Source organism: Monodelphis domestica, chromosome 6 (assembly GCF_027887165.1).
Source record: "Monodelphis domestica isolate mMonDom1 chromosome 6, mMonDom1.pri, whole genome shotgun sequence".
In the NCBI taxonomy this organism is placed as follows: domain Eukaryota; kingdom Metazoa; phylum Chordata; class Mammalia; order Didelphimorphia; family Didelphidae; genus Monodelphis; species Monodelphis domestica.
In genome coordinates, this window is record NC_077232.1 from 19,780,473 (window position 1) to 19,805,713 (window position 25,241).

Genomic DNA, 25,241 nt, shown 5'->3' on the forward strand with positions numbered 1-25,241 from the left:
TCTACACATTAATGCACTGCATATGTTCATATAGCTATAGATCCAGATTTACACAAACAACAGCAAGCTGCTGATTGGCTGATTGATGCACTCATTCAATCCTTATATGGGTCCAGATCACTGAGTGATGACAAAAGCATTGGCTCCTGGGGAGAGATCATACTCTGACTGGCTATAGTCTGCCTTGGTCAGACCCCATCTACATTCATGTTTAGTTCTGGGTGTTATGTTTGAGGAAGGACATTATATGCTGGAATTTGCCTAAGGGATACAGGAGTGGTGAGAATATTGGGGACCAAGCTCTATAGAATACGTTGGAAGAACTGGAGGGAGAGGATAAGAGGTCCTTGTACTGAGCTAATCATGACTCTCATACCTGCTCAGAAATTCAGAATCTGAGGCACAGAATGTTCAGTCTGGAAGAAACCTTGGAATGTAGAAGGTCATATCTGGGAAGGACAATGGAAGACAGAAAATAATAATGATAGTTCACATTTATGTAATCCTCTCAAGTTTATAAAATGCTGTCCTGGCAACTACTCTGTGGTATAAATAGTACCACTATTTTTACCCCCCATTTTATAGAGGAAGAAATTGAGGCTCAAAAAGATTAATGGTTTCAGAGCCATAGGATGCTTGATAGAATGCTAGATCCAGGGCAGTTAGGTAACTCAGTGGATAGAGTGCCATATCTAGAGTCGGGAGAACCTGGGGTGGTTCAAATCTAGCCTCAGATACTTGCTACCTGTGTGACCCTGGGCAAGTCATTTAACCCCCAATTACTTGGAACTGATACTTGTATCAATTCTAAGGCAGAAGGTAAAGGTTTAAAAAAAAATGTCAGATCCAGAAGAAAGCTTAGGACCAAAGATGTCAGAGCTGGAAAGGGCTTTAAATCAAAATTATTTTTAGGTAATTGATGTCAGAAATGGAAGTGACCTGAGAATAGAGAATATTAGACTAAGAAGGGGACTTTGACATGATCTTAGACTAGTTTTAATTGAATTATTCCACCTAAGACCCAGTCCCTTTTGGGGAACTAGTGAGTAGAACATCTAGGAGCAGTTAGATGCCACATAATTCATTGGGGAAAAATTTTTTTTGAAGCACATGTATAAGTCAATCAGAGTTTCTATTTGGGAATGTGTCTGGAAATGATTGGTAGAATAATTATAATTTCTGTTCCTTGCTATCTCTGAAGCAGAATTCATTTTATATTGAAGAGATTCCCCTTTTCCTAGAAAGTGGTCCCCACACACATTCCTGAGCTTCCTGCTTAAAGACTGAGGGGGTCAAGGTTGGAGATAAAAGATTGGGATTTATCAGTAAGGACTAAAGATAGAGGAATTCTCATGGAATCTGAGACCTGGAATGGATCCTAAAGCCATCTAGTACAACCCATCTCATTGGAAATCCCCTCTAAAATGTATCCGATTCCAGGTATTCTTTCAAAGACCTCTCTTGAGGTAAACACACTCCCTTCTGAGCCAGGCAGCCCATTCCTTCTCTGAATAGTTTTAAACATTTAGGAAGTGTTACTTTGTGTCAAGCTAAAAAAGCTTCTTTTAAAAATACTTCTATTCAATAGTTCTAGTTTGTTCTTAGGAGCAAGCAAACTAAGTCTTGATCCTGCTTCTACAGAATAACCCTTCAAGTACTCAAGAGAGAGCAAGCCTATCTCCTAAAATCTCTTTCTCTTCTCTTCTTCTTCTTCTTCTTCTTCTTCTTCTTCTTCTTCTTCTTCTTCTTCTTCTTCTTCTTCTTCTTCTTCTTCTTCTTCTTCTTCTTCTTCTTCTTCTTCTTCTTCTTCTTCTTCTTCTTCTTCTTCTTCTTCTTCTTCTTCTTCTTCTTCTCTCTCTCTCTCTCTCTCTCTCTCTGTCTCTGTCTCTCTCTCTGTCTCTCTGTCTCTCTCTCTGTCTCTCTGTCTCTCTCTCTCTGTCTCTCTCTCTCTGTCTCTCTCTCTCTCTCTCTCTCTCTCTCTCTCTCTCTCTCTCTCTCTCTCTCTCTCTCTCTCTCTCTCTCTCTCTCTCTCTCTCTCTCTCATTATTGGTTCCAAGGCAGAAGAGCAGTAGTAAGGGCTAGACAATTGGGGTTAAGTGACTTGCCCAGGGTCCCACAGCTAGGAAGTGCCTGAGGCCAGATTTGAATCCAGTCCTTCCCTACTTCAGACTTTGTGCTACCTCACTGTCCCTTGAGTGACTTTCAATTGATGCTCTGTGGTCTGCATATCTGGTAAGAAGAGTCCAGAAAGAAGGGGTTGAGGAGCTGAGGTCTCTCAAAAAAGGAGCCCTGGAGTTTGTCTGGACAGATTCTGGAGCAAACTCTTCCCATAGAGGAAATTCAAAGCAGGAGGAAGATTTTAATAAGGGGAGAGGACCTTTGTCCCAGAGCACAGATGCCTCTAAGGGTGTCTTGGGTATCTGTCTTATGTTAGTTATTCACATCTTCCTCCAGGGACAAAGGACCTAGATATTGCCAGCTGAACTACGAGTAGTATTTTTTCCCCTTCTGAGGACAAAAATAATTCGGGAAGTATGAGGCAGTGATGAGTACAATTTTATATTCATAGATAGGAGTTGGACCATATCCCTTCTCTCTTATCAACGAAGCCAGTCAAGACCTAGCTCCCACTTTCTCTTCTTTTTCTAGGGTCTACCTTCTCTCTTTCTCCAACCCCTCTGAAGGTGTAGGACTATATAGGACAATGAGTTTAAGGATAGTCTCTGGACCAGTGAAGAGATGCCTCCCACCCTTCACTGAGTTAGCAAACTCTAGGGCAAATCTCTGACTGCCTTATCCTAGTTACAGCTCTGATGACCAGGTATTAGGGATTCCCCCCCCCCCTTTAGAATGGTAACAATATGTTCAGCCTGTGTGGGACCCATGTGCAGGATGATGACAGGGATTTTCTGGAGGAGCTTGTGTACATGTCCAAGGGCCTCTAGCCTTATACCATGAGTATCCTTAGGTCAGAACCTCTGCCATAATAGTTGCTTCCTGTTTGGGGCGATGCTTCTGTTTCCCCCAGTTCTTCAGGAAGGTTGTTTCCCTCATCCCTTCCATGATGCTTCTTAAAGAACTGCCCTGCCCCCCCCCCCAGCTTTCTGTTAACTATTCCCCACCAGGTAGAACAACCTAGCTCATTTTGTCTGAGTGCCTGTTCTTTTCCTTCTCTTCTCTGTCTAGCCTGGTGGCTAATGTCTGCTAGCTCAGCACCTTTCCTAACTGAGAGCTCCAGATGTGAGCACTGAGACCTGAATTTAAATTCTTCTCCTGCTGCTTACTAGGTGGGATGATCTTGGACAATTTATTACATTCCCCCCCCCCCCCCCCCCCAGTCCTCAGTTTACTCACTTGTAAAAAGGAGTCAGACTACATGGACCCCTTTTTCACGTGGTGATTTGTATTGGTTTCCCAAATAGGGCTCTTCGGACCTCTGGACTTTCCCCTCAGTTCTGGTTATTGTTCTCTTCCCTTAGTCTAGGGAGGCTTAATATCTGATCCTTCTAGAAACTCTTCCCCAATGGCTTGGGATCTTTCTTTTCTTCTTTCTTTTTTTCTGGGACTCTTCTTATCATTAGTGGCTCTTCTGACAATCAGCCCTCTAGGAAGCAGGCTTGATATTTCATCCCCGTCTGGAGAAGGCTTTTTGTTCCCATCAGTCCTGGGAGTCTTTTTTTTTTTTTTAATTTTAAGGGAATAAGTTATGCCCATGGTCTCAAGCTTGTTCTTGGCATTTCTATGCTAACCTACCCACATCGACCTGACACTGATCAGTTTTTGAGGCTTCATAATTTTCCAATCTGATTTCTACTCTGTACCTGCTCTCCCCATCTTATATTGGGCTCGTTTATTTCGATGCAATATAAATGGACATTACTAAAGTGGCTTTTTTCCATATGAATCTTCTGATATGGTGGGAATAGCTTCCCTCATTGCAGGATCTGTTTGCGACTCGTCTGTGCTTTTGTTGCTATGGAAAGAAAGTGAAATCTGGTATGGAGAGACCTGGGTTTACTATGAAAGATTTAAGAACTCTGATCAATGCAATGGCTGCCAGCCATGATTCCAGGGGACTGAAGTTGAAGCATTCTATTCACCTCTTAATAGATGGGGGTAGTCTCGGGGTTACAGAAATATATATAAACCCTTACCTTCTGTTTTTGAATCAGTTCTAAGACAGATGAGTGGCAAGGGCTAGGAAATGGGGGTTAAGTGACTTGCCCAGGGTCACACAGCTAGGAAATGTCTGAGGCTGGATTTGAACCTAGCACCTCCCATCTCTAATCTTGGCTCTCAATCCATTGAGCCACCCAGTGATACCCCTAAATTTTTCTTAATTGAAAAAAAATCTTTTAAAAGTCTGGGTTTAAATCCTACCTCTTCTATTTGCTTTTTGCATGATGTTAGACAAGTTACTGCCCCCCCTTTTTTCTTGGTTTCATCTATGCATAAAATGAGTCCTTTCCAGCTCTAAATCCATGCACAGATAAACTGCCTGAGGTTCCTTGACTGCCCCCAAACCATCTCAGAATCTCAGGCAATATTTCTTCTTCCTTCTTGTCCCATTCCAGAAGCCAGAAGGCTCCTCTGCACCCCTATATTCAATTTGGAGCTAATGTCTTAATTCTTTATAGAGGCATACATCACCCAGGGTGACAGAAAATAGGACTTCTCAGATGGATTTCCAGTTCTTTTGCACCAAGGTGCACCACCATAGAAGGACCAGGAAACAGTCAGTTCTAACAGGAGGATGAAGGACTTCTCTGAGCCCCCAGAGGCCATCAATCAGGGGGTCCCTTTGGTGGGGGTTAGATGTTTGAGAAATTGGAATCCACAATTCCCGATATTGGTTGGTGTCCATGGTGCCTTCATATTGTGTCTGTGTTGGAGTAGCCATACCTCAGAGCCCAGATGTGGCATCTTTTGGGTTGAGGGAGCAAGAAGAAGAAGAAGATGTATAGGCAAGTGGCTTTGTTTCTAATCAATAAAGTCCTGCTCTGACTCTAATATTCCATGCTCTATGTCCCAAGGCAGGTAGATGGCACAGTGGAGTCAGGAAGACCTGAATTCAAATCTGACCTCCACACTTTGTAGCTGGGTAACTGGGGAAGTCCCTTAGCCTCTCACTCAGTTTTCTCCACTGTAAAATGGGCTGTAATGAGATAATATTTGTAAAGTGCTTAGCATAGTGCCTGGCACATAATAATTGCTTAATAATCTGCTTTTTTTTCTTTTCCTTTTCCTACTCCATCTCAGTTAGGGCTCCTTCTAGCACTAACATTCAATGCTCTAGAACAGGCATCATAGGATCATGTAAAGAGACTGAATTGGGAGTAGATGATTTAGATTTGAATCCCAGCTTAGGCACTGACAATGCCTCAGTTTTCTCATCGACCCAACCAGAGGCTCTACTCCAAATCCCCTGATCCAGAGAGTACAGGAAGAGCTGGAGTTGAAAACGCTGACCAGCAGGGGTGTGAGTATGCCTGGCCAGGAGCAAGGGAGAGTGAGTGTAGAGAGAAGCACCTGGAGGTCGAAGCAATGAGAAAGTGATATTCAAAGATAAGAGAAGCCTAAATACAATACCAGAGATAAGAGAAAGGCAAACACTGGAAGATAAGAGTGGAAGGGAAGAGATTTAGAGACTTTGAGGACTAAGAGAGAGGAGCAAAGGGGAAATCAGGCTGGACAAGAGCAGCCACAGGGACCTCAGGGAGGAGAAAACAGGATTCTCAGCTTGAGAGAGCTGCTGGAGGCTGTCAATCAGCAAGCAGGCTTCTTGGGATCCCCTGTCTCAGGAATCAGCCCAAGCACCTTATTATCTAGACTATTAATTCACCCCCATCCCCCAAGTTAGATGGTGTGATGGACAGATCCCTGGGTTTAGGGTCAGTAGGACCTAAGTTCAAATCCTTTCCCATATACTGATGAGCAATGTGACCCTGGGTGAGTCACTTTCCCTGTTTCAGCCTCAGTTTCTTCATCTGTAAAATGGAGATAATGACACCAGCTTCACGAGTTTATTGTGAGGCTCAGCTAAGATTCTAAAGCTTCCATATCTGTAAAATGAGGATCAATGATAGCACTTACACACAGGGCTGTTGTGAGAATTAACAAAGGGAAAATGTTTCATCAACCTTAAAATATGACATAAGTGTTTGCTACCCTAACAGGAAGAATAATTGTGTGGAAAAAGCCCAAGTCTGGGAGTTGCTTTTTCATTCCCATATGATTTGGGGCAAGTCCCTTAGCCCTACTGGGCCTCAGTTTCCTCATCTGTAAAATGAAGGGCTTAGACAAGATCAGGGCTCTCCACTTTTTTGTTCATGCTTAACATACTAAAGCAGGTAGGGGATGCTGTGGATCTAGGCTTGGAATCAAGAAGACTTGAATTGAAATCCAACCTCCACATTTTGTAGCTGTGTGACCCTGGGCAAGTCATTTAACCTCTGATTTAAAAAAAATTTTTTTACTGTAAAATGGAAGATAATGGGATAATATTTGTAAGGTGTTTTTTGTGTGAGTGAAGGACCTTATTTGGCAGGCTGATGCAATCTATGGATTCCTTCTCAGAATACTACATAATCATATATTTAAAACCCTTACCTTCTAAGAATCAGTACTGTGTATTGGTTCTAAGGCAGAAGAGTGGTAAGAGCTAGGCAATGGGGGTTAAGTGACTTGCCCAGGATCACACAGCAAGGTCAGATTGGACCCTAGGACCTCCCATCTCTAGGCCTGGATCTCTAACCACCGGTCCACCCAGCTGCCCCTTACATCTATTTTTAAGAATCATAATGGAAGGAAATACTAACTTTTAGCTAGAGTGAAAATAAAGATAATTGTTTTTCTTCTCCAAGTTTCCAGGTGGGTTGAAGTCTATCCACAGACTCCTGGGAGGTCCTTTCACCCCAGGAGAGGCTTTTTTGATGAGAGGGTCTCTAAGGTCTCTTCCAGCTCAAAAACTATAATCAGGGAATCATGGTTAACATCAGTCATCCCGGTAATTCCTCCCACAGACCCTGATGGCGATAAATAAGACTCAGAAAAGTGTTTGCCTGGCCGAATTTATTTGTAAAAGCTGGGCTCGATGGGGCCCTCAAAGGTAGGAAGGAAGGTGAAGGAGTGGGCGAGGATTGAAAGAGTTGCTGGGCAGTGCCCAGGCCCCCACGTCCACTACTTGAAGATGGGAAGCAGGGAAAGAAAGGTGGTGGTGTGGACTGGCCTCTGGAGTTCTGTAGCCTTGGAAGGTGGCGATGAAGGCTGGGGGGTCCCGCCAGTGGCCCCCCAAAGCTCAGATCCTAGGATCGTATATGCGCCCCATGAAGATAGGGAACTTGTATTTCTGGTGCCACAGCAGGAAGATGAAAGGCTGATTCACCTCGAAGATGGGCATGCTGCGTGCTAGGGAGAGGCTGGAGGCTGCCGATGCCTCTACTCCGGCTTCATTCAGCTCCAGCACGGTCTGGTGATGGGCACCGGACACCTGAACGTCGAGGTCATCGGTCAGCCCGCATAAGTTGAGGTCATAGGGAAAGAAGTCTGGGTCCAAGATTCCAAGGGAGAGAAAGTCAGGGTCAGGGACAGGTGGGAGACCCAGAGGCACCCCCAGTCCTGTCCTGCGCTACCATGGATGGGAAACAGGCTCTGCATGAAGTCATCGAGGCATTCCCACTTCTCTACCCCAGAAATGAGCTCATCAAGCGGTCCTCTAACCTCAATCTCCAGCTTCATTTTCATGCTCTACATTCCAGTCTCCCTGGCCTGCTCTCTGCCCCAGAACCTGCCATTCCACCTCCTTCCCTTTTATATTCTTTTTTTTTTAACCCTTACCTTCCGTCTTAGAATCAATACTGGGTATTGGTTCTAAGGCAGAAGAGAGATAAGGACTAGGCAATGAGGGTTATGTGACTTGCCCAGGGTCACACTCAGCTAAGATGTATCTGAGAGCACATTTGAACCCAGGACCTTCAATCTCTAGTTCTGGCTTTCAATCCATTGAGCCACCTAGCTGCCCCCCACATAACACTTTCTTAGAATATAGACTAGATCCTTGACAGTAGGAATTATGTTTTTCTCTTCTACTTTATTTAAAATTTCAATTAACAAAGCACCTTTTAAAAATGTTCTGGGAAAGAACATGAGTCTTGTAACAATGGAAAAATATTCTAAATGAACTAATTAAATAAAAATGTCAAAAATAAATGTAAAAATGTCCTACCCATTTTAAGTGAGAAAATATTTGTAAAAGCACTTAGTTCAGTGCCTGGTACTTACTAATGCTTGTTTTCTTCCTTCTGCCTCTCAATTTAAAAGTAAAGAAGAAAAAAAATATAGAGAGTGTTTCATTTTTGGGGGGGATTTCTATTCCCAGTGTCCAAAATGCATAATATCTGGCATATTGTAAGGGCTTAATAAATGCTCATGATTGGGGGCAGCTGGGTGGCTCAGTGGATGGAGAGCCAGGCCTAGAGATGGGAGGTCCTGGGTTCAAATCTGTTCTCAGACCCTTCCTAGCTGTGTGACCCTGGGCAAGTCACTTAACCCTCATTGCCTAGTCCTCATCCCTCTTCTGTCTTAGAACAAATACATAGTATTGATTTAAAGATGGAAGGTAAGGGTTTAAAAAAATAAAATAAATGCTCATGATTGATAACTTATTTCACTTTAGAAATATTGTGTTGAACTGAAAGCTAGGTGGCTAAGTGAAGAGAGCCAGGCCTGGAAACAAGAGGTCCTGGGTTCAAATATGGCCTCAGTTGCTTCCTAGTTATGTGATCCTGGACAAGTCACTTAACCCCAGTGCCTAATCTTTACCACTCTTTTGCCTTGGAATGGATGCTTAGGAGCTATTCTAAAATAGAAGGTAAGGATTAAAAAAAAATCCAACAGAATACTGTGTTTTCTAGTCATCTATACACATGTCACACGCCTCCTAGACTTGAGGACAAAGCCTTTATCTAAATTTTGTGTCTTCTTCAGCATCCAGGAGTGGGAGGGGGTGATCTGTACACAGTTGGCATTTAATAAGTATCTGTCTGTTGTATATGCTGTGTCCTCCTCTTTTAATATATCTCACTTCCAGCATCTTGTCCTCCCTCCCTTCTGTCACTGTGGCTCCTCCCCTTAAGTCTATAAACATTCTCATGGCCCCTCTATCCAGAAAAAAAAAAGTCTTCACTATATCCTGCTATTCTTTCCTTCCTTCCTTGGCAAAATGCTTAGAACAAGAGCTCTCTATTTCTTGCCTTCACTTCCTCTCCTCCTACTCACCTCCTTAACCCTTTGTAAAATGATGCACTCAAATGAAATAATCTCTTTATTGATGGCTTAGTGACTAAGCCCAATGTTCTTTTCTTGGTTCTTTTTGTTCTTGTTCTTCTTTTATTAAAGTATTATCTTCTGTTTTAGGATAGGATATTAAATATCAGTTCCAAGGCAAAAGAGCAGTAATAACTAGGCAATTGTGATTAAGTGACTTGCCCAGGGTTATTCAGCTAAGATGTGTCTGAGGCCACATTTGAACCCAGGACCTCTCATCTCTGGGCCACTTAGCTATCCCTAATCATCCTTCTTAATCTTCTGTATTTGACACTGTTGACCACCTTGTTCGCCTGGACTTTTTCTTCCTGGGTTTTTGTGATCCTTCTCTCTCTCAGGATTCCTGTTTGATCCTTCTTTCTCAGTTTATTTTGCTGGCTTATCGCGAAGCAAGTCCCACAACTGCGGGTGTACCCCAACACTCTGTCCTAAGACTTATTCTTTTCTCCCTCTCCATCATTCCTGATGACCTCATCAACTCTCTCATGGGTTTAATTTTTATTTCCATGCATATGATTCTCTATATCCAGCTCTACTTTTTTCCTTGAGTTCCACTCATGCATTTCCAATTGCCTATTAGACATTCCAAACTCAGTGGCTTATGTGAGATATGAAGTCATGCCCAACTCTTTGTGACCCCATGGGCCACAGCTATTGTGAAGATAGAATTAACTCTCCCTTTGTCTATTTTTAGTTAATCAAATCAAGAATTTAAAGCACCCCTCTTTAGCACCTAGCTAACCATTAAGTAAGAGAGTTCACAACTCACACACACCTCCAAAGGCCACCAGCACTGTCCCACTCCTGGGCAGTGCTAGGCAAATTGAGAGACTATGATTGGTTCCTGTGAAGTGGGGGGAGCAACAGGAAGTGAGGTGGAGAAAACTACTTTAAAAAAAGGCTAGCCTGAGCATTCTGGGATTCACTCTACATAGGTGAGCAGGGCTGGAGGAAGACTCTCAGAAGACTGGAGCTTCCTATGCTGGAGAGACTTGCTGGGTGAGTGACTCAGGTTAAAGGAAGAGGCTGCATTGGTGCACTTCTGGCTGAGGACTATTGGGAAATCCACATGGAGATTAGGACTTGGGGAAGCCCCTGCTGGGTTCACTGGAGCAGCACTTAGGACTGATAGGCTAGAACAGGCTTTGTCTCCTTCCTTTTTTCCCATTTTCACTATCTCTACTTTGTTGTAAAAAAAAGCAGCTAACAGTCATTTTGACTTAGGGGCTAATATTTTATAAATGGCGACCACTTTTATAACTCTCCTATTGAGTCAAAATCTAATTTAGTTATTACACTATTCAAGGGTTTTTTTTTTTCCATAAGGATGATGGAGTGGTTTGCCATTTCCATCTCCAGTGGATCCAGTAGAACATTTTGTCAGGCAGAGATTAAGTGTCTTGTCCAGGATCACACAATTAGGAAGTACCTGAGGATGGATTTGAACTCAGGTCTTCTCACCTCCACACCCAGTGTTCTTAACCACTAAGCCACAGCTACTTCCTTCAACATGTTTAAAATACAACTCATTGTATCTTTCCCCCAAACTCATCCCCCTTCCAAAATTTTCTATTTCTGCCAATGAGCTCCCTCATACTCCTATTCTCCAAGGTTTGCAATTCCTTCAACCTCCCTCTCTCTTACCTTTACATCCAATCAATTGCCAAATCTTGCTGTTTCTATTTTCATACATTTTTCAGCTTCCTCTGGTTCTCTCTGCTTTCACAGACCCTCCTCATTTCTCCCATGGATCATGCTTTTGCATAATCCTGCATCTATCCTTCCCACCCAGTTTCTCCAGCACAGTGAAATGGAAAGAACCCTGGCATGAGGAACTAAGAGCCATAGATTCTAGACTTGGTTCTGGCACTAATAAGCTGGATGATCTTGAACATGTCACTGAATTTGAAGCTTCAACTTCCTCACCTATAAAATGGCATCAGCAGATCAGAGATCTAGAGTTAGAAGAGACCTTGGAAGTCACAGAGTCCAATGCTCATTTTATAGTTGAGGAAAGTAGGATACAAGGAAGTTACTGGTCCAGGGCCATAGAGTTAGTACCTGAGGCAGAATTTGAACCCAGGTCTTTCTGACTTCAATCCCATTGCCCTCTCCACAATGCCATGCTAGCCATTTCAGGGAATTGTGGTGAGGGTCCAATGAGATAATGGGCATAAAAAGCATTTAGGAGAGTCTTGAGGTCTATCTGGATGGGTAGGCATTCTTTGGTCCCTTGTCATTCCCATTCCCACGCCACTCTGAGCAAACATAATGAGGTCACCAAGCTTACCCATCTTCTCCAAGATCTCCAGCAGGTCCTGGCTGGTGTTCACCTTGAGTCGAGGCAAAGACAGCAGAGTTGAATAACTCTTGATTTTCCCTAGCTTCTCCATGATGGCACTGAAGACTGGGTTGTGGAGTTTCAGTTCTACCTCAGCAAGCTGAAGGCCAAAGTGCCGAGGCAACAGGATCACCAAGCTCAGGTCATTGGAGAGCTGCAGAAGACCAACCTGGGGAGGCAGAGATATGGCCCTTCAGCCTTCCCATTGCTAGTGAGATCTCAGAGTATCCCTGCTGTGCACTCACATTTGCCTCGTGAGCTACAGGGTTATAGATGAGAAAGCAAGATCTGGGAGGGACCTCAGAGTCCATCTAGTACAATTCTCCCATTTTCCAGATAAAGAAACTGAGGTTCATGGATTAAGTGATTTCCCACAGGTCATGCAAATGTCAGAGAGAAGATTTTGATCTTTTGACCCCCAATGGACGGATGTTCCTCAGGTGATGGCAAGCATTAACTTGGAGACTCCTGAGGAATTCTGGGAGAAGAATAAGGGGATCCTCAGGATGAGTGGTAGCATGTTGACAATGAGAACTCAGGCAAATATTTGGTGGGCTAAAGAGGCAAGGTAACATAACACATGGAATCTAGAGGCAGTAGGGTCTGGGTTTGAGTCCTTTTCCTGGCATTAATTAATTGTTTGACCTGGGCAAGCCTTAATTTCCTCATCTGTAAAATGGGGATAATGTTACTAGTACCTCAGTGACCTTTCTGGGTTGTAGTGAGGAAAATGCTTTGTAAACCTTCAAAGGTTTATATGAGCCTGAAACACCCTGGCTGGAGGTGCAGAAAACCAGAGATGGTGGGTGTGTGCTTGAATCAGGTGGACAAGCCAGAACACCAAGCAGCAGCTTCTCTCACTTCACAGGAGCAACAACCATTTACCAACGCTTACTTTTGAGCATCATTCTTGGTTATCCTTTAGAACTCACCTGTGATGTCCCCTCCTCTTAGAAGGTCCCCCCATTGCCATTGCTCTCTCTTTCCCCAGAGCCCCTCTTCTGCACTTGGAGGCTACTTCTTCCTGTGCCAGCACTTAATCATACACAGCTGCTCTCTCATACTTTAACTGTTGCCCCATGTGTGGGCAGTGTTGGGTAGGTGGAAAGAGATTTGGCCTTGGCATCAAAAGATCTGGGTTTGATCTAGTTTCCAGCCCTGACTATCTCTGTGACCATAGAGCAACTGACAGAGTCACCAGGGCCCTGGAGAGAAAGTGGTTGGAGGAGAAAGATCCCTCCATGTCTATGAAAACAGGAAATACAGAAAGGACTTCAGGGAGGTAAGTGGAGGGTTAAAATGGCCGGTTGCAAGACCTTATGTTCTCACCCTGGCTTTCAAGTTGGGATCTGTGAAATGGGTCACAGGATACTTCTCACTCTTCATCATGGGCACCTTCACCTTGGAGGATTTTAGGTAAAACGACTCCTGGAGAGATTTTTTGGGATCAAACATTATCTTCCATTTGGCTAAAGGAAAAAAGAGAAAGAGTGGGAGGACAGAGACAGAAAGATGTGGACTTTGTGCTGGAGAAACGCTTACTAATAGCTCACCTCTGTATCCCACTTTCAACTTTCTAAATGCCATATCATTGAGATCATGGTTCTACCAAAGGACTGAAATTTAAAGATGGGGAAACTGAGGTTCAGAGATAGAGTGACTTGCTCATAGTTATACTGCTAACAAGTCAAAGAGCTGACCAAATCTCCTCACTTCAAATCTCATGCTATTGCACCATACCCAGCCGCCTCTGGGAGAAGAGGTAACTTTGAGGCTTTCTGGAGGTTTTGGTAGTGAGTAAGCCATCAGCGCTGAGGCAGAGTGTGGCAAATCTTGAGGGGAGGAAGGACCTGTGGAAAAGGGGAAGTTCTAGGATAGGAAGAGGCTGTCTTTAGGGCTACACTTTGTCCCAAACTTTCAGAGAACCAGCCACATAAGGTTATAAAAAAAGATACAAAGATTCTAGGATGTTGTTCTGCATAGAGAACTTTTGGTGTGGGAACTCTCCCACAAATTCAGATTTCTACCCATTTGTGACTAGAGATAATAAGCAACTCTAAAGTGTCAGAGGAAGTATTTAAAGCTAGATCTTTTTGAATCCCTGCCCAGCAACCCATCCAGGGTGTTAATGTGGCGTCTTATGGACTCCAACAGCACTAGCTGCTGTTAAACCATGCTTTGAAATGGATTGAGAGTTTTACATGGATTCTTCTCACATCTGGAGATCTCTTACCTTGAAGGTAGATAGTATTGAGGAGGACAAGACTGATGTCTGATGGCAGGTTCTTCAGGAAGTTGGTGATCTTGTTATTGGTCTGGTTGGCTACCCATGAATTGATCAGGGCCAAGTTTGCTGCATTGTCACTGTTCAGAACCATAGGCTGGCTGCCATACAGGGTCTGGGAGGCATTCACAAAGGTCTCCTTTAGAGCCAAGCCTGGGAGAATGACAATGACAATGGCAGGCCATGATGAGAAAAGAAGAGGGAACTTCCTCAGTCCTACTGCTAGGGTAGCCCTTAGCTGAACACATGCCAAGCCCAGCTTTCCTTTTTCATATTCTAGAGAATCAGAAAAGCTGGTGAGGCACTTTAGTCTAACCCTTTCATTTGAGCATTGAGGAAACTGAGGTCCAGGGTGTTTGCCAGAGTGAATCAGTTAGGAGTAGAGGAAAATCATCATCATCATCATCATCTTATTTCCTCCTTATCAATGAGGAATTTGAAGCTCAGGGAAAAGAATTCCATGAAGTATCTTAATGGAGGTCTTCCTCAATCCAAGTTCAACCTTCCCTCTTTATTCCTATCCAGTCCATATCCATATTCCAAAGGAATATCCATATTCCTTTATTCCTATGTCCAGTCACACCCCCAAACTTTGTGTTGACTTCATGCTTCATCAAAGCTGCAAAGTTTGGATTGTAAGACCTCCTAATTCTCAGTCTAGTGCACAACCCAACATAGCTGCTTCTTCTCTGATTTTCCACTCCCTTGGGCCCACACCCAGACTTCCTAACGTATGCCAAGAGCATGCTTCCTCCTTGGTAATCTTCTTGCCTTGCTAGGCTGATGCTGTCATAGTAACCTACAAATTGGATGGCCAGAAATCACATCCTAGGGGAGCTAAGCCACTCAGCTCTGGACCTCCCTTTTGGGGACCATGATCTAAGAAAAATAAACCTTACCTTCCAACTCAGAATCAATATAGTGTATTGGTTTCAAAGCAGAAGAGCAGTAAGGGCTAGGCAATGGGGGTTAAGTGACTTGCCCAGGGTCACACAGCTAGGAAGGGTCTGAGGCTAGATTCCTGGGGCCTCGATCGATGACAACTCACACTATCTAGCTGGCATCAAATCGTGCTTCTCCTTATCTATCTTCTAGCTATGCTGTGGTTTGTACCTGGCTCCTGGCCCTTCCTCCTCTTGCTTCAGAAAGGCAGGCAAAAACATCCTCCCCTAACCACCACTGCCTTATATGTGTTAAAGCCCACCATTATAATGTAAGTTCCTTAAAAGTGATTCAATGGTTCTTAACACTATGGAAGCACTCAATAAATGCTTTTTCATTCAATGATTCATGTCATACATAGTTCTACAAAAGTCCTATACTCAGGTTTATTGATTTTTATCATGTTTCCTCCACCTCCCCATCTTTCCCACCATTTGGAATTTCAAAATCTATTTTGGACCAATGGCAGGCACTTGTCAGATACAGATGAGCACTCTTAGAGCTTTCCTCAGCAATGAGGAGCAGCTGACTCCTTTACCCTTGTCAATGGCTTCTCACCAGGGCTGTGGAAGATCTGAGAGGCTGAGACAAAGCCACTGGATGAAAGATTCTTCAGGGCCTGGTGGACACAGTCGAAATCATTGGGATAAGAGAGAACATCTTTCAGGTTTCCCTTGGTGGTGTTTCCAGCCCCTGGGATAGATGAGACAGGGTTCAAGGTTAGGAATTGAGATTGGATTCAAGGTTAGAACAGACCAAAATGAGTTTTATTTTCATGCTATGGAAGATTCTTGAGAAACTCTGGAAATGGTCAAAAGCTGAGGCTTCACCTTTTCCAACAAGATTCTATCCTAGACCTGCTTTCTTTTACTCTCCCCTTGATGAATATATACACTATCATGGCTTCAACTCTAACTTCTAATCAGATGACTTGTCCAGTCCATATTTCCATCTCGAATCTCCCTAATTCTCCAGTGATAATGACACCCTTCCAACTAGGTATTGAGGGCCTCCAGATGAATATTCTGCTGAGACTTTGAACTCGGCATGTCTAGAGCTAAGCTCACCCTCTTTTTTCTTCTACTGGTATCTCCTTCTAACTCCTCTAATACTGTTAAGGATACTGTCATGCTGGGAGCCATCAGTCCATGACACTTTAACAGAGTCACGCATGGTAACTGGGGAGACCACAGAGTGGTCCTTGGTGAGATGTGATCACCCACCTAGTCCCCCTTTACAGGACCTCTTTCATCAATGCCCCTTACCCTATGGAATTGATATGATTATTATTCCCCCTAGTCTCAAAAGAAATAATGCAAGAGCAAAACACCTGTACCCTAATTCTTTAAAACATCACCAAGAGATCAGATCCTTAAACCCAATCCCGAAAAGACCATCATGGGTTAACTTTTACTTAGGTACATAATTCTCAGCAAAACCGCAGCTACAGGCCAAGCCCAAGAACTTTCCTACTCACAGAAACCTATTCTCATGAAGCTGGCACACAAATCGATCATAGAGGCCCACACAATAACTGATGTACACAATAAGTACATCAAAATTCAGTATGCCTCAGTGACTCAATTACACAAATCAGTAATTCAAAAACTCCCTAGAACCCTGAAAAATGACCAGTCTAAATTTGAATTGTGTTCCCAGTACCCCTCAACGTCAATGATATGATTGTTGAATTGTCTTTTAATAACTGCTGATTAATTATTCCATTTTATTAAAAGAAATAAGTAATTTTCCTTGATTGTTTGTAAGCTTAAAACTCCTCACAGGGCAATGAGAAAATTAAGCCATCTGTGATGAAATCATTTATCTTGTATGCTGTCTGTAATCACAATATAAGAATATAGAATGTTAATCAAGTGATTTGTTAAAAGTTAATGTATCACTTTTCTAATTATCTCTCTTTGAACATGTGTGTTAGGTAATACATCTGTGTGCCAAGAAAATGGGTATAAAAATAAAAACCAGACATGGAAATGGTGGAGCAGTCTATCAGATTCAAAGCAGTCCCATAGCTGTAATGATTAAGCTGTCTTCCATTTGCTATTTTTCTTGACTGATCGTTCGCCACCTGTCGGGAACCCTGGAATTGTGAGAGAGGCTGGACCCCTGCCCACAGCACTGTCATCCTTCCACTTATCTAGATTTACAACCTTGGAATCATCTTTGGACTCACTCTTTTTTCTCCCTCCACCTTTACATCTAGTGAGCTGCTGAGAAGGGTCATTCCTATCTTGGCGTTATCTCGCATCCAGTTCTTTTTTCCATTCTCCCAGAACCCACCCTAGGTCTTAAATATTCTCATGCTTTCTTGTTTAGACTACTATTTCCTAGATGGTCCCCCTACCTCCAACCTTTTTTCCTTACTAATTTATCTTCATTTATTTTTATAATATATATTATATGATATATAAATATAATTTATCTACATTGCCTCCCACACAATCTTTTCTCATGTAAGTACTGCTAGGATCATATTATAGCCCTCCTCCAAAGCCTTTGGTGGCTTCCCATTGCCTACCAAGTAAAATACAAAGGTTTGATCCTTCCATTTGAGGCCCTCTATGAGGCAGCTAGAATCCCTACTGCTTCTTTCAAGCCTTAGCTAAAGCTCTACCCTCTTATAAGAAGCCTTTCCTGATGTTCCCAGCTGTTGGTGCCCTTCCTTCAAAATAATCTTCTAGTCTGTATATATCTTGATAGGTACAAGTTGCTTTCCCTGCTAAACTGTGAGCTTCTTGAAGGCAGAGACTGCTTTCCATTTTGTCTTGTATTGTCAGTACCTAGGACAGGGCCTAACATGCACTAGGAATAGTTAAAAACAAACAACCCAACAACTTAAGGATCCCTCCCATTATTATTCCCTTGAATGGAATAACAATTCCAGCTAAACTGAACTGTTCTCAGGCCAGTAGGAGTCATCTTTGTAACAGCAACAGAAAAGTGTTGCTCAATTGTTTTCAGTCTTGTCTGTTTCTTCTTGTTCCCACTTGGAGTTTTCTTGGCAAAGATAGAGGAGTGGTTTTGCCATTTCCTTCTCCAGCTCATGTTACAAATGAGGAAACTGAGGGAAACAGGGCAATGTGACTTGCCCAGAGTCCCTCATCTAGGAAGTATCTGAGAGCAGATTTGAGCTTAGGAAGATGAGTCTCCCTCACTCCAGGCCCAGCCTTCTATCCCCTATACCACTTACCTGCTCTTACCAAAAAAAGTGTAGAAGCTATGGATGAAAATGTGTCACTCCACACCTAGAATGGAAGAATCCTAGAATCCTCTACTAAGGAGCAAGAGACATGCTTCCCCATCACTTCTCCAAAATATAAATTGAACTATTCTCCATCCTCTGTTCTCATCCTGCTCTTGCTTTCTACATAATTTGGCTCATTCTATCCACCTTTGGGGGGGCAGCTGGGTAGCTCAGTGGATTGAGAACCAGGCCTAGAGACGGGAGGTCCTAGGTTCAAATCTGGCCTCAGCCACTTCCCAGCTGTGTGACCCTGGGCAAGTCACTTAACCCCCATTGCCTAATTCTTACCACTCCTCTACCTTGGAGCCAATACACAGTATTGACTCCAAGATGGAAGGTAAGGGTTTTAAAAAAAATTCTATCCACTTTTGGAGTTGAAAATGGACACTTACTTCTTTATCTCTTTATCTGTTGAATTCCCTCCTTTTCTTAATTAAAAAAATTTTTTTAATCTTCTGCCTTAGAATCTAATACTAAGTATTGGTTCCAAGGCAGAAGAATGGTAAGGACTAGACAATTGGGGTTAAGTGACTTGCCCTGGGTCACACAGCTAGAAAATATCTGAGTCAAGATATGAACCTAGAACCTCCTGCTTCTAGATCTGAAATCTGTCTACTAAGGCACCCAGCTGTCCCTCCCTCCCTTTGAAGCCTGACTCAGATGTTACCTTTCCCTGAAACTCACCTCCATCCCTCCCTCAAATTTCTGGATTTTTTTCCCTTTTTGCCCATTTCCCCCTCTGTTAGCTTGTAAACTCCTTAAAGGCAGGTTCTACTATTGCACCTTACTTTTGTGTGCCCAGCACCAAGCACAGTATCTTACAATCAGTGAGTACTTGATGGAAAAAAATCAAAATCAAATGGAGTACAGCTATAATTCCCAAGCTAGGCCATGATGAAGGAATATTGAAAAATGGAGGTGATATAAAAACAATCTTTGGGAAGAGCAGGGGGTGCCAATAGATGGCTTAGTGGACTGATAGCCAGATCTGAAGACAGGAGGTCCGGGATTCAAAACCGACCTCAGACACTTTCTAGCTATACGACCCTGGGCAAGTCACTTAACCCCAATTACCTAACCCTAGCCAATATTTAGTATTGATTCCAAGACAGAATTTAAGGGTTTAAGGGAAAAAAAAACACAGTCTTTCAGGGGCAGCTAGGTAGTACAATAGATAAAATACCAGGCTTGGTGTCAGGAAGACCTGAGTTCAGATTTGGCCTCAAATATTTTCTAGTTGTGTGACCCTGGGCAAGTCACTTAATCCCAATTACCTAACTCTAACCAATATTTAGTATTGATTCCAAGACAGAATTTAAGGGTTTAAGGAAAAAAAAAAACACAGTCTTTCAGGGGCAGCTAGGTAGTACAATAGATAAAATACCAGGCTTGGTGTCAGGAAGACCTGAGTTCAGATTTGGCCTCAAATATTTTCTAGTTGTGTGACCCTGGGCAAGTCACTTAATCCCTTCTGCCTTAGAACAGATACTTAGTATCAATAAGCAAAAAAGCAATCTCATTGGAAATTTTAAAAAAAATTGCTAAATTGGGCTATTTCCTAGCCATTTCATTCTGGGGAGTAAGAGGGAGGAGAAAGGAGAGCCTATGGAAAGATCTCTTTCTTTTGGGATCTAGGGCTCCCATAATTCATTTATTCCCCTCCAATCACACAGCCAAAATCCTAGTTGAGACCCTCCTCACTTTTCTCTCCTTTAAAAAAAATATTCAATGTATCTATTTTCCCCCCATCTTAACTTCACCAATAGAGAGGCTGTATGGAGAATATCTGAATCCAAATCCTGGATATTTACTGGCTATGTGACCCCAGTCAAGACCTTCTCCCTTCTCACCAACCTCAAACAACTCTGTAAAAGTGAAGCAAGGGCCAACCTGACCTGGAGAAGAAATTCCTCACCAGGAGCTCCCCACACCCATGGAATCCCCAGAACAACAATGAGAGAGACAGAGAGAGAGAGAGACAGAGACAGAGAGAGAGAGAGAGAGAGAGAGAGAGAGAGAGAGAGAGAGAGAGAGAGAGAGAGAGAGAGATTGTGAGAGAGAGAGAGAGAGAGAGAGAGAGAGAGAGAGAGAGAGATTGAGAGTGGGAGGGGAATGGGGGGAGGAGGAGGAAGAGAAGGAACAATCTCTTTAGTCTTTACATGTCTATCAGTTCCCAAAACATCCATCCTCTAAGCTTTATCCATCAAGCTAAGTCTACTTGTCACCTGTTACCAAAGCTGCAGAAACAGGCTCTTAACTCTTCTTTTGCTCTCCATTCTTTGCCCATTCTAGTCCATCTTTCACTAAATCAGAATCTCTGAATGGGAAGGGGCCTTAGGGGCAGTTCATCTAAGTCATACCTCAAGAACTGTGGGAGTAGAAACACAGAAGAAAAACAACTGCTTGATCACATGGGTCGAAGGGGATATGATTGGGGATATAGACTCAAAGCGATCACCCTAGTGCAATTATCAATAATATGGAAATAGGTCTTGATCAATGACACAAGTAAAACCCAGTGGAATTTTGAATGGGGTGGCGGGAAGAGGATAGGAGGGAAAGAACATGAATCATGTAACCATAGAAAAATGTTCTATATTAATTAATTAAATAAAAAAATAAACTGTTAAACTGCTAGAAAAAAAGAAGGTCCTCAACATTATTTCCAGCAAGGAAAAGTGATCACCTATCCTCTAGTTTAGGGCCTCCAATGTTAAGGGATGAGGAAAGGAATGGATGAAGCACTAGCAGGGTCCCTGCTTTTTAGTAAGGAGGAATCAAACTGTTCTCCTTTTTGGAGGGAAATTAATGACTCTTTAGTTCTTGAGAGGAGTAAAGGAAGGAGTCAGCATTAGCCCTGTGCCCCTCTCTGGTTTCTTTTGTAATCCAATGTATCTTATTTTATGCATTTAAAAACATGATTCTGAGAAAGAGTCCATAGGCTTCACCAGACTGTCTAGTGGGTCCAGGACACACAAAAATGTTATAGATCTCTAGATCTCTAGAAGTTGGCTTTTTCCTTCTAGGCACCAGGCCTGCAATTTGGATAGGCATCTACCAGGTGAGATATGATGCCTTTAGATACAGTGGTAGGTACACAATAACTAGCTTTCCCTCAAGCCTGGAATATCACAGCAATAGCTATTTCCTGAGATAAATAGAAAACTTGTGACAACGTCCTTTGAATGCTTATTAGATTTCTTATACCAAACTTGTGGAAGGACATGGATGAGAGTGGTACAGAATGGGCAGACATGGATCATTGGAGTGATCAGTCACATTGATACAACCATGCATCTGGTTGACTGGAGTAATAATAATAATAATTACTATAAAGCAGCACAAGTATTATTATCTCCATTTTGAAGATGAGGAAATTGAGGCATGAAATGATTTACCCCTAATCACATTGCTAGGAAGTAGAAAAACTAGGATTTGATCTCAGATCCAGAACCTCTCAACACACTATTTTGCTTTTCTGAATATCCTTCTCTCTCTATCCCACATTTGCTTTCATTTCAATTCTATTCTTCCTCCAGTGTCTAGATTTATTGCTCCATTTTCCAGAAAGCTGACCTCCCCAGCTGCTCCTTCTTTTGAGTTCCTATATTCCTTTGTTTGTACCACTTACAGGTACTCATCATGTACTATTTCATATTATAGTTATGCGTGTGCATGGCTTTTCTCCTCTATTAGATTATATAGGCTTCTTAAGGGCAAGGGTGATATCTGTATACTTTGAAGTACAGAGCAAAGAACCTTACAGAGTTGATGCTCAAAAAACCAGCTAGAGGACTAAAGGAATGAGCAGGAAGAAGTTAGCACCTGATCCAATCACCACTATTTAGAAGACTCCTTCCTGAGGCCATATTGTTATGGGAAGTACATGGAGGGATTACTATTGTTGTGGCTTTGATTGGGGAAGCCAAGAAGATATCAGGGGCAGCTATGATGGGGAGTATCCAGGCAAGCCCTTACCTAATAGGATGTGGGTGAGGAGGCTGGCAATGCTGAATGGGGAAAAGACCATATTGGAATCCACTTTCTTTACGGATGAGAAGGCATGGTAGAGCTTCAGGGAGAAGTCTGTCAAGGCAGCCCCCAACATGTTCTGTGCTTCTTGAGTCTCAGTCTCAGAGCAGGAAATGTCAGGTTCCAGGCATGTAGGCTCAGGAGGAGCTTGAGTTGTTGGCTGGGAAGTTGGTTGAGTTGTTGGCTGGGAAGTTGGTTGAGTTGTTGGCTGGGAAGTTGGTTGAGTTGTTGGCTGGGAAGTTGGTTGAGTTGTTGGCTGGGAAGTTGGTTGAGTGGGGGGCTCTGTAGGAGGTTGAGTACTTGGTTGGGTGGTGGACTCTGTGGAATATTCTGTAGGATGGTCCACAAATGAATTCTTGGGTGGTCTCCTGAAAGTCCCCTCTTCAGTTTTTATAATATTTGCCATTTTCTGGGGTTTGCTGTAGCCTTTAGAGGTATCCAGATCAATCTCTGATTCATTCTTTCCACTTGACTGGATCAATGATTTACCATCCGTATTTGTTTGTTCCTTTGCTCTGCTACCATGGTTTACCTTCAATTGCCCAGAAGAAAGGGAGAAGTTGAGTCTTAAGGACATAGTCCAGGAGACCAGGCCACTTAATGCCTAAAACCATGGAAGGGCCCATAGAATCAGTCTCAGGGCAGGAAGGACCTTAGAGGCCATTTAGTCCAATTCATATCTCAACAGGAAACCTCATAGGATACAAGACACCTCAGACATGTTCCAATAGCCTTTGTCTGAAGATCTCCAATGAGGGGGGTTAGACTAGGTGGTCTCTGATCCCCTTCAGTTTGGAAGTCCAAGAGGCTATTTCTAAATTTGCCTATTTGCAACTTCTGGTGAGAATTGATGATCAATGCTAGACTGTACTCTGAAGTTTCTCTCTCTAACTCTAGAGCCCCAAAGAAAGGACTGAGTCCTAGACCAGACCCTATCTCATGCTGTCCACCCCATCAGAGTGGCTCGGAAGGGGACTCAAAGCCCTAGCTTTGAAGAAACTAGCTTCAAAGAAACATTTCCTTCCATTTCTTTACTATCCAGGGGCATAGCTCTGACCCAAAGTCAGGCTTCACCTCCATCCCTTTCACCTCTCACTCCTAATTACAGATATACAAGCAGCCATCCCAAGGGGCAGGTAGATTTGCATCAGGAAAACATGTTCTGGCCCATAAACCTTTCCTGAGCTTCTCAGGAAGAGGAACTAAGATTTTTTTGGTTTGTTTTTGTTCTGGCCTATCTTTTTTTGCTTCCAGGTAATACAAAGGACTTGTCTAGGGTCATACAGCTAGTCGTGGCAGAGCCAGGCTTGGAATCCAGTGGCTTCAAAGGGAGCCCGCATAGAGAGGTGGGTGGGTTTTAGTGGCAAAAGTGCTAGGTCTGAATCCTCGATTTACCACTAATGAGCTGTGTGACCTTAGACAAGTCTCTTCCCCTCTCGGGACCTCATTTTCCATCTCAAATGAGATGCTCCCTAAGGTTCTGTCCAGATGTTCAGTCTAGGATGCCCTCTAAATCGAGCGCGTTTTGGACTACGCCACTGTAGCTCTCGGCACACAAAGAGTTAACCACGGGTCCTTCCCCCCCTGCCCCGCCCCCGCCCCCCTTCCCAAACTGAGTGTGTGTGTGCGTGTGTGTTGGGTGGGGGCACTTACTTCGGCCCGGACCACTAGAAAGAGCAGCAGAAGGGTCAGCAGCGGGGTCAGCCGGGCTGCCATCTGGGCGTCGCTGTCTGCCTTGACCTGCTGAACCAGTGCCGGGGGTCCCGGGTCAGTCCCCAGCCGGCTGAGACCAAAGGGGCGGGCTCCAGTCCTGGGGGACTGGGGCTTGGGGGTGGGGCCCGGGGCAGCTTCAGCCCTCCTTTCTCCTCATTCTTTCGTTCCAGATCCTCTCTCCCCGGGCCTTCCCCTCTTGGGCCCCTCCCCTTGGTTTTGTTTTCCTGTAATCTCTTCCATTTCCCAGCACAGCTGGCCTTCCTTCTCCCCCGCCCCCACCTCCCCCCACTCCACCCCAGCACCTCCCCTCCTTCTCCTCCTCCTCCTCCTCCCCGCGCAGGCCGGGGTCTCTGTCCATCTGTTCAGCGGAAGGGGTCCAGGCTCTGGCAGAAAACAGCAACAGAGGCAGCAGGAGATGGGGCCCTGGATTAGGCGGGAGGTGGGGTGGGGGAGGGGGAGAGCTGAGGGGCCTGAGGGGCACAGGGGAGGAGTCGAGAAAAGTTCCAAAGAATAGCCCTCAGGACTGGCGGGGATGGGATGGGATGGGATGGGTTGGGGGCACAAGGGGATGGCGGGAGGCGGTGAGAATTAAGAGACAGAAGGCCATTCTCTCCTCTAAAGCGGCACAGGTTACCTTCCTCACCTTGCCCAGGACCAAACCTGCTCCCCAGCTCCTGCTCAGTGGGCACTTCAGAGAAGAGTGACCCCAGAGTCCAACCCAGATGGGGTGGAGAGGACCAACCCTAGCCATGGGCTGGCCCTGGACATTGGCCTGGCCTGTTAAAATTTAAGGATGATTGATTGCCGCTGTGAGTTCCTGTAAATCAGGCTGGGCTGAAGGACTCTCCAGGGAGCCCCACATTGTAACCTCAAGGCTAAGGATGGAGCTAGGATCCCTTTGGATTGCAGTCAGCACGGTACAACCGCTGGAAGAATCCCCATCCCCACCCTTTGCAGGAACTCTCTTTTTCTTCACTAGGAGTTCAGTCCCAACAGCTTCAGTGATGCACTCAGTCCAAAAGTTTGGAGTGGGGAATTCTGAGTTCAGATCTAGCCTTGCTTCCTACTACCTCGATGAGTTTTGAACCATTCTATTCCTGTTTCCTCCTCTGGAAAACAAGATGGTTGGACCAAATGATCCTTTCTTTTTTACTTCTGTGATCTGCTCATTCTACTGTAAAGGGAAACTGAGGCACAGAGACTGGGGAGAGTTAGTTTAAAGTAACCCAGCAGATCAAATAGAAGGTTCTGACTCTTGGATGTGCCTTTTATCTACCTGTTAGATGCTGAAGAAGGTGCAAACACAGTGATTCATTACTCAAGATCCTCAAAGAAGTGTCTCC

The 25,241-nt window shown here is 43.9% G+C and overlaps 2 protein-coding genes across 2 annotated transcripts in view; one reads left to right on the forward strand and one right to left on the reverse strand.

Moving 5' to 3' along the window:
- Positions 1–7,054: 7,054 nt before the first annotated feature.
- Positions 7,055–24,590, reverse strand: SERPING1 (serpin family G member 1). The gene is made up of 8 exons (XM_007497475.3): positions 24,533–24,590; positions 23,839–23,925; positions 22,132–22,717; positions 15,450–15,584; positions 13,899–14,102; positions 12,995–13,134; positions 11,615–11,834; positions 7,055–7,545 (listed from the first exon to the last, which is right to left on the reverse strand). Exons 2-8 carry the CDS (start codon positions 23,899–23,901, stop codon positions 7,298–7,300), a joined length of 1,596 nt encoding a protein of 531 aa, XP_007497537.2. The 5' UTR covers positions 23,902–23,925; positions 24,533–24,590; the 3' UTR covers positions 7,055–7,297.
- Positions 10,262–25,241, forward strand: part of UBE2L6 (ubiquitin conjugating enzyme E2 L6) — a 51,792-nt gene continuing 36,812 nt past the window's right edge. The window contains exon 1 of the mRNA XM_056801728.1: positions 10,262–10,323. The gene's annotated coding sequence lies outside the window, so the exon portion shown is untranslated. The remainder of the gene's footprint in view (positions 10,324–25,241) is intronic.

Excerpts from the sequence above, each read along its gene's own strand:
- SERPING1 (XM_007497475.3), bottom strand. The coding sequence starts at position 23,901 with ATGGCAGCCCGGCTGACCCCGCTGCTGACCCTTCTGCTGCTCTTTCTA. Across the intron at positions 22,718-23,838 it reads TTCTAGTGGTCCGGGCCGAA|GTAAACCATGGTAGCAGAGC; the intron begins GTAAGTGCCCCC and ends GGGCAATTGAAG. Across the intron at positions 15,585-22,131 it reads CCTCACCCACATCCTATTAG|GGGCTGGAAACACCACCAAG; the intron begins GTAAGGGCTTGC and ends CATCTATCCCAG.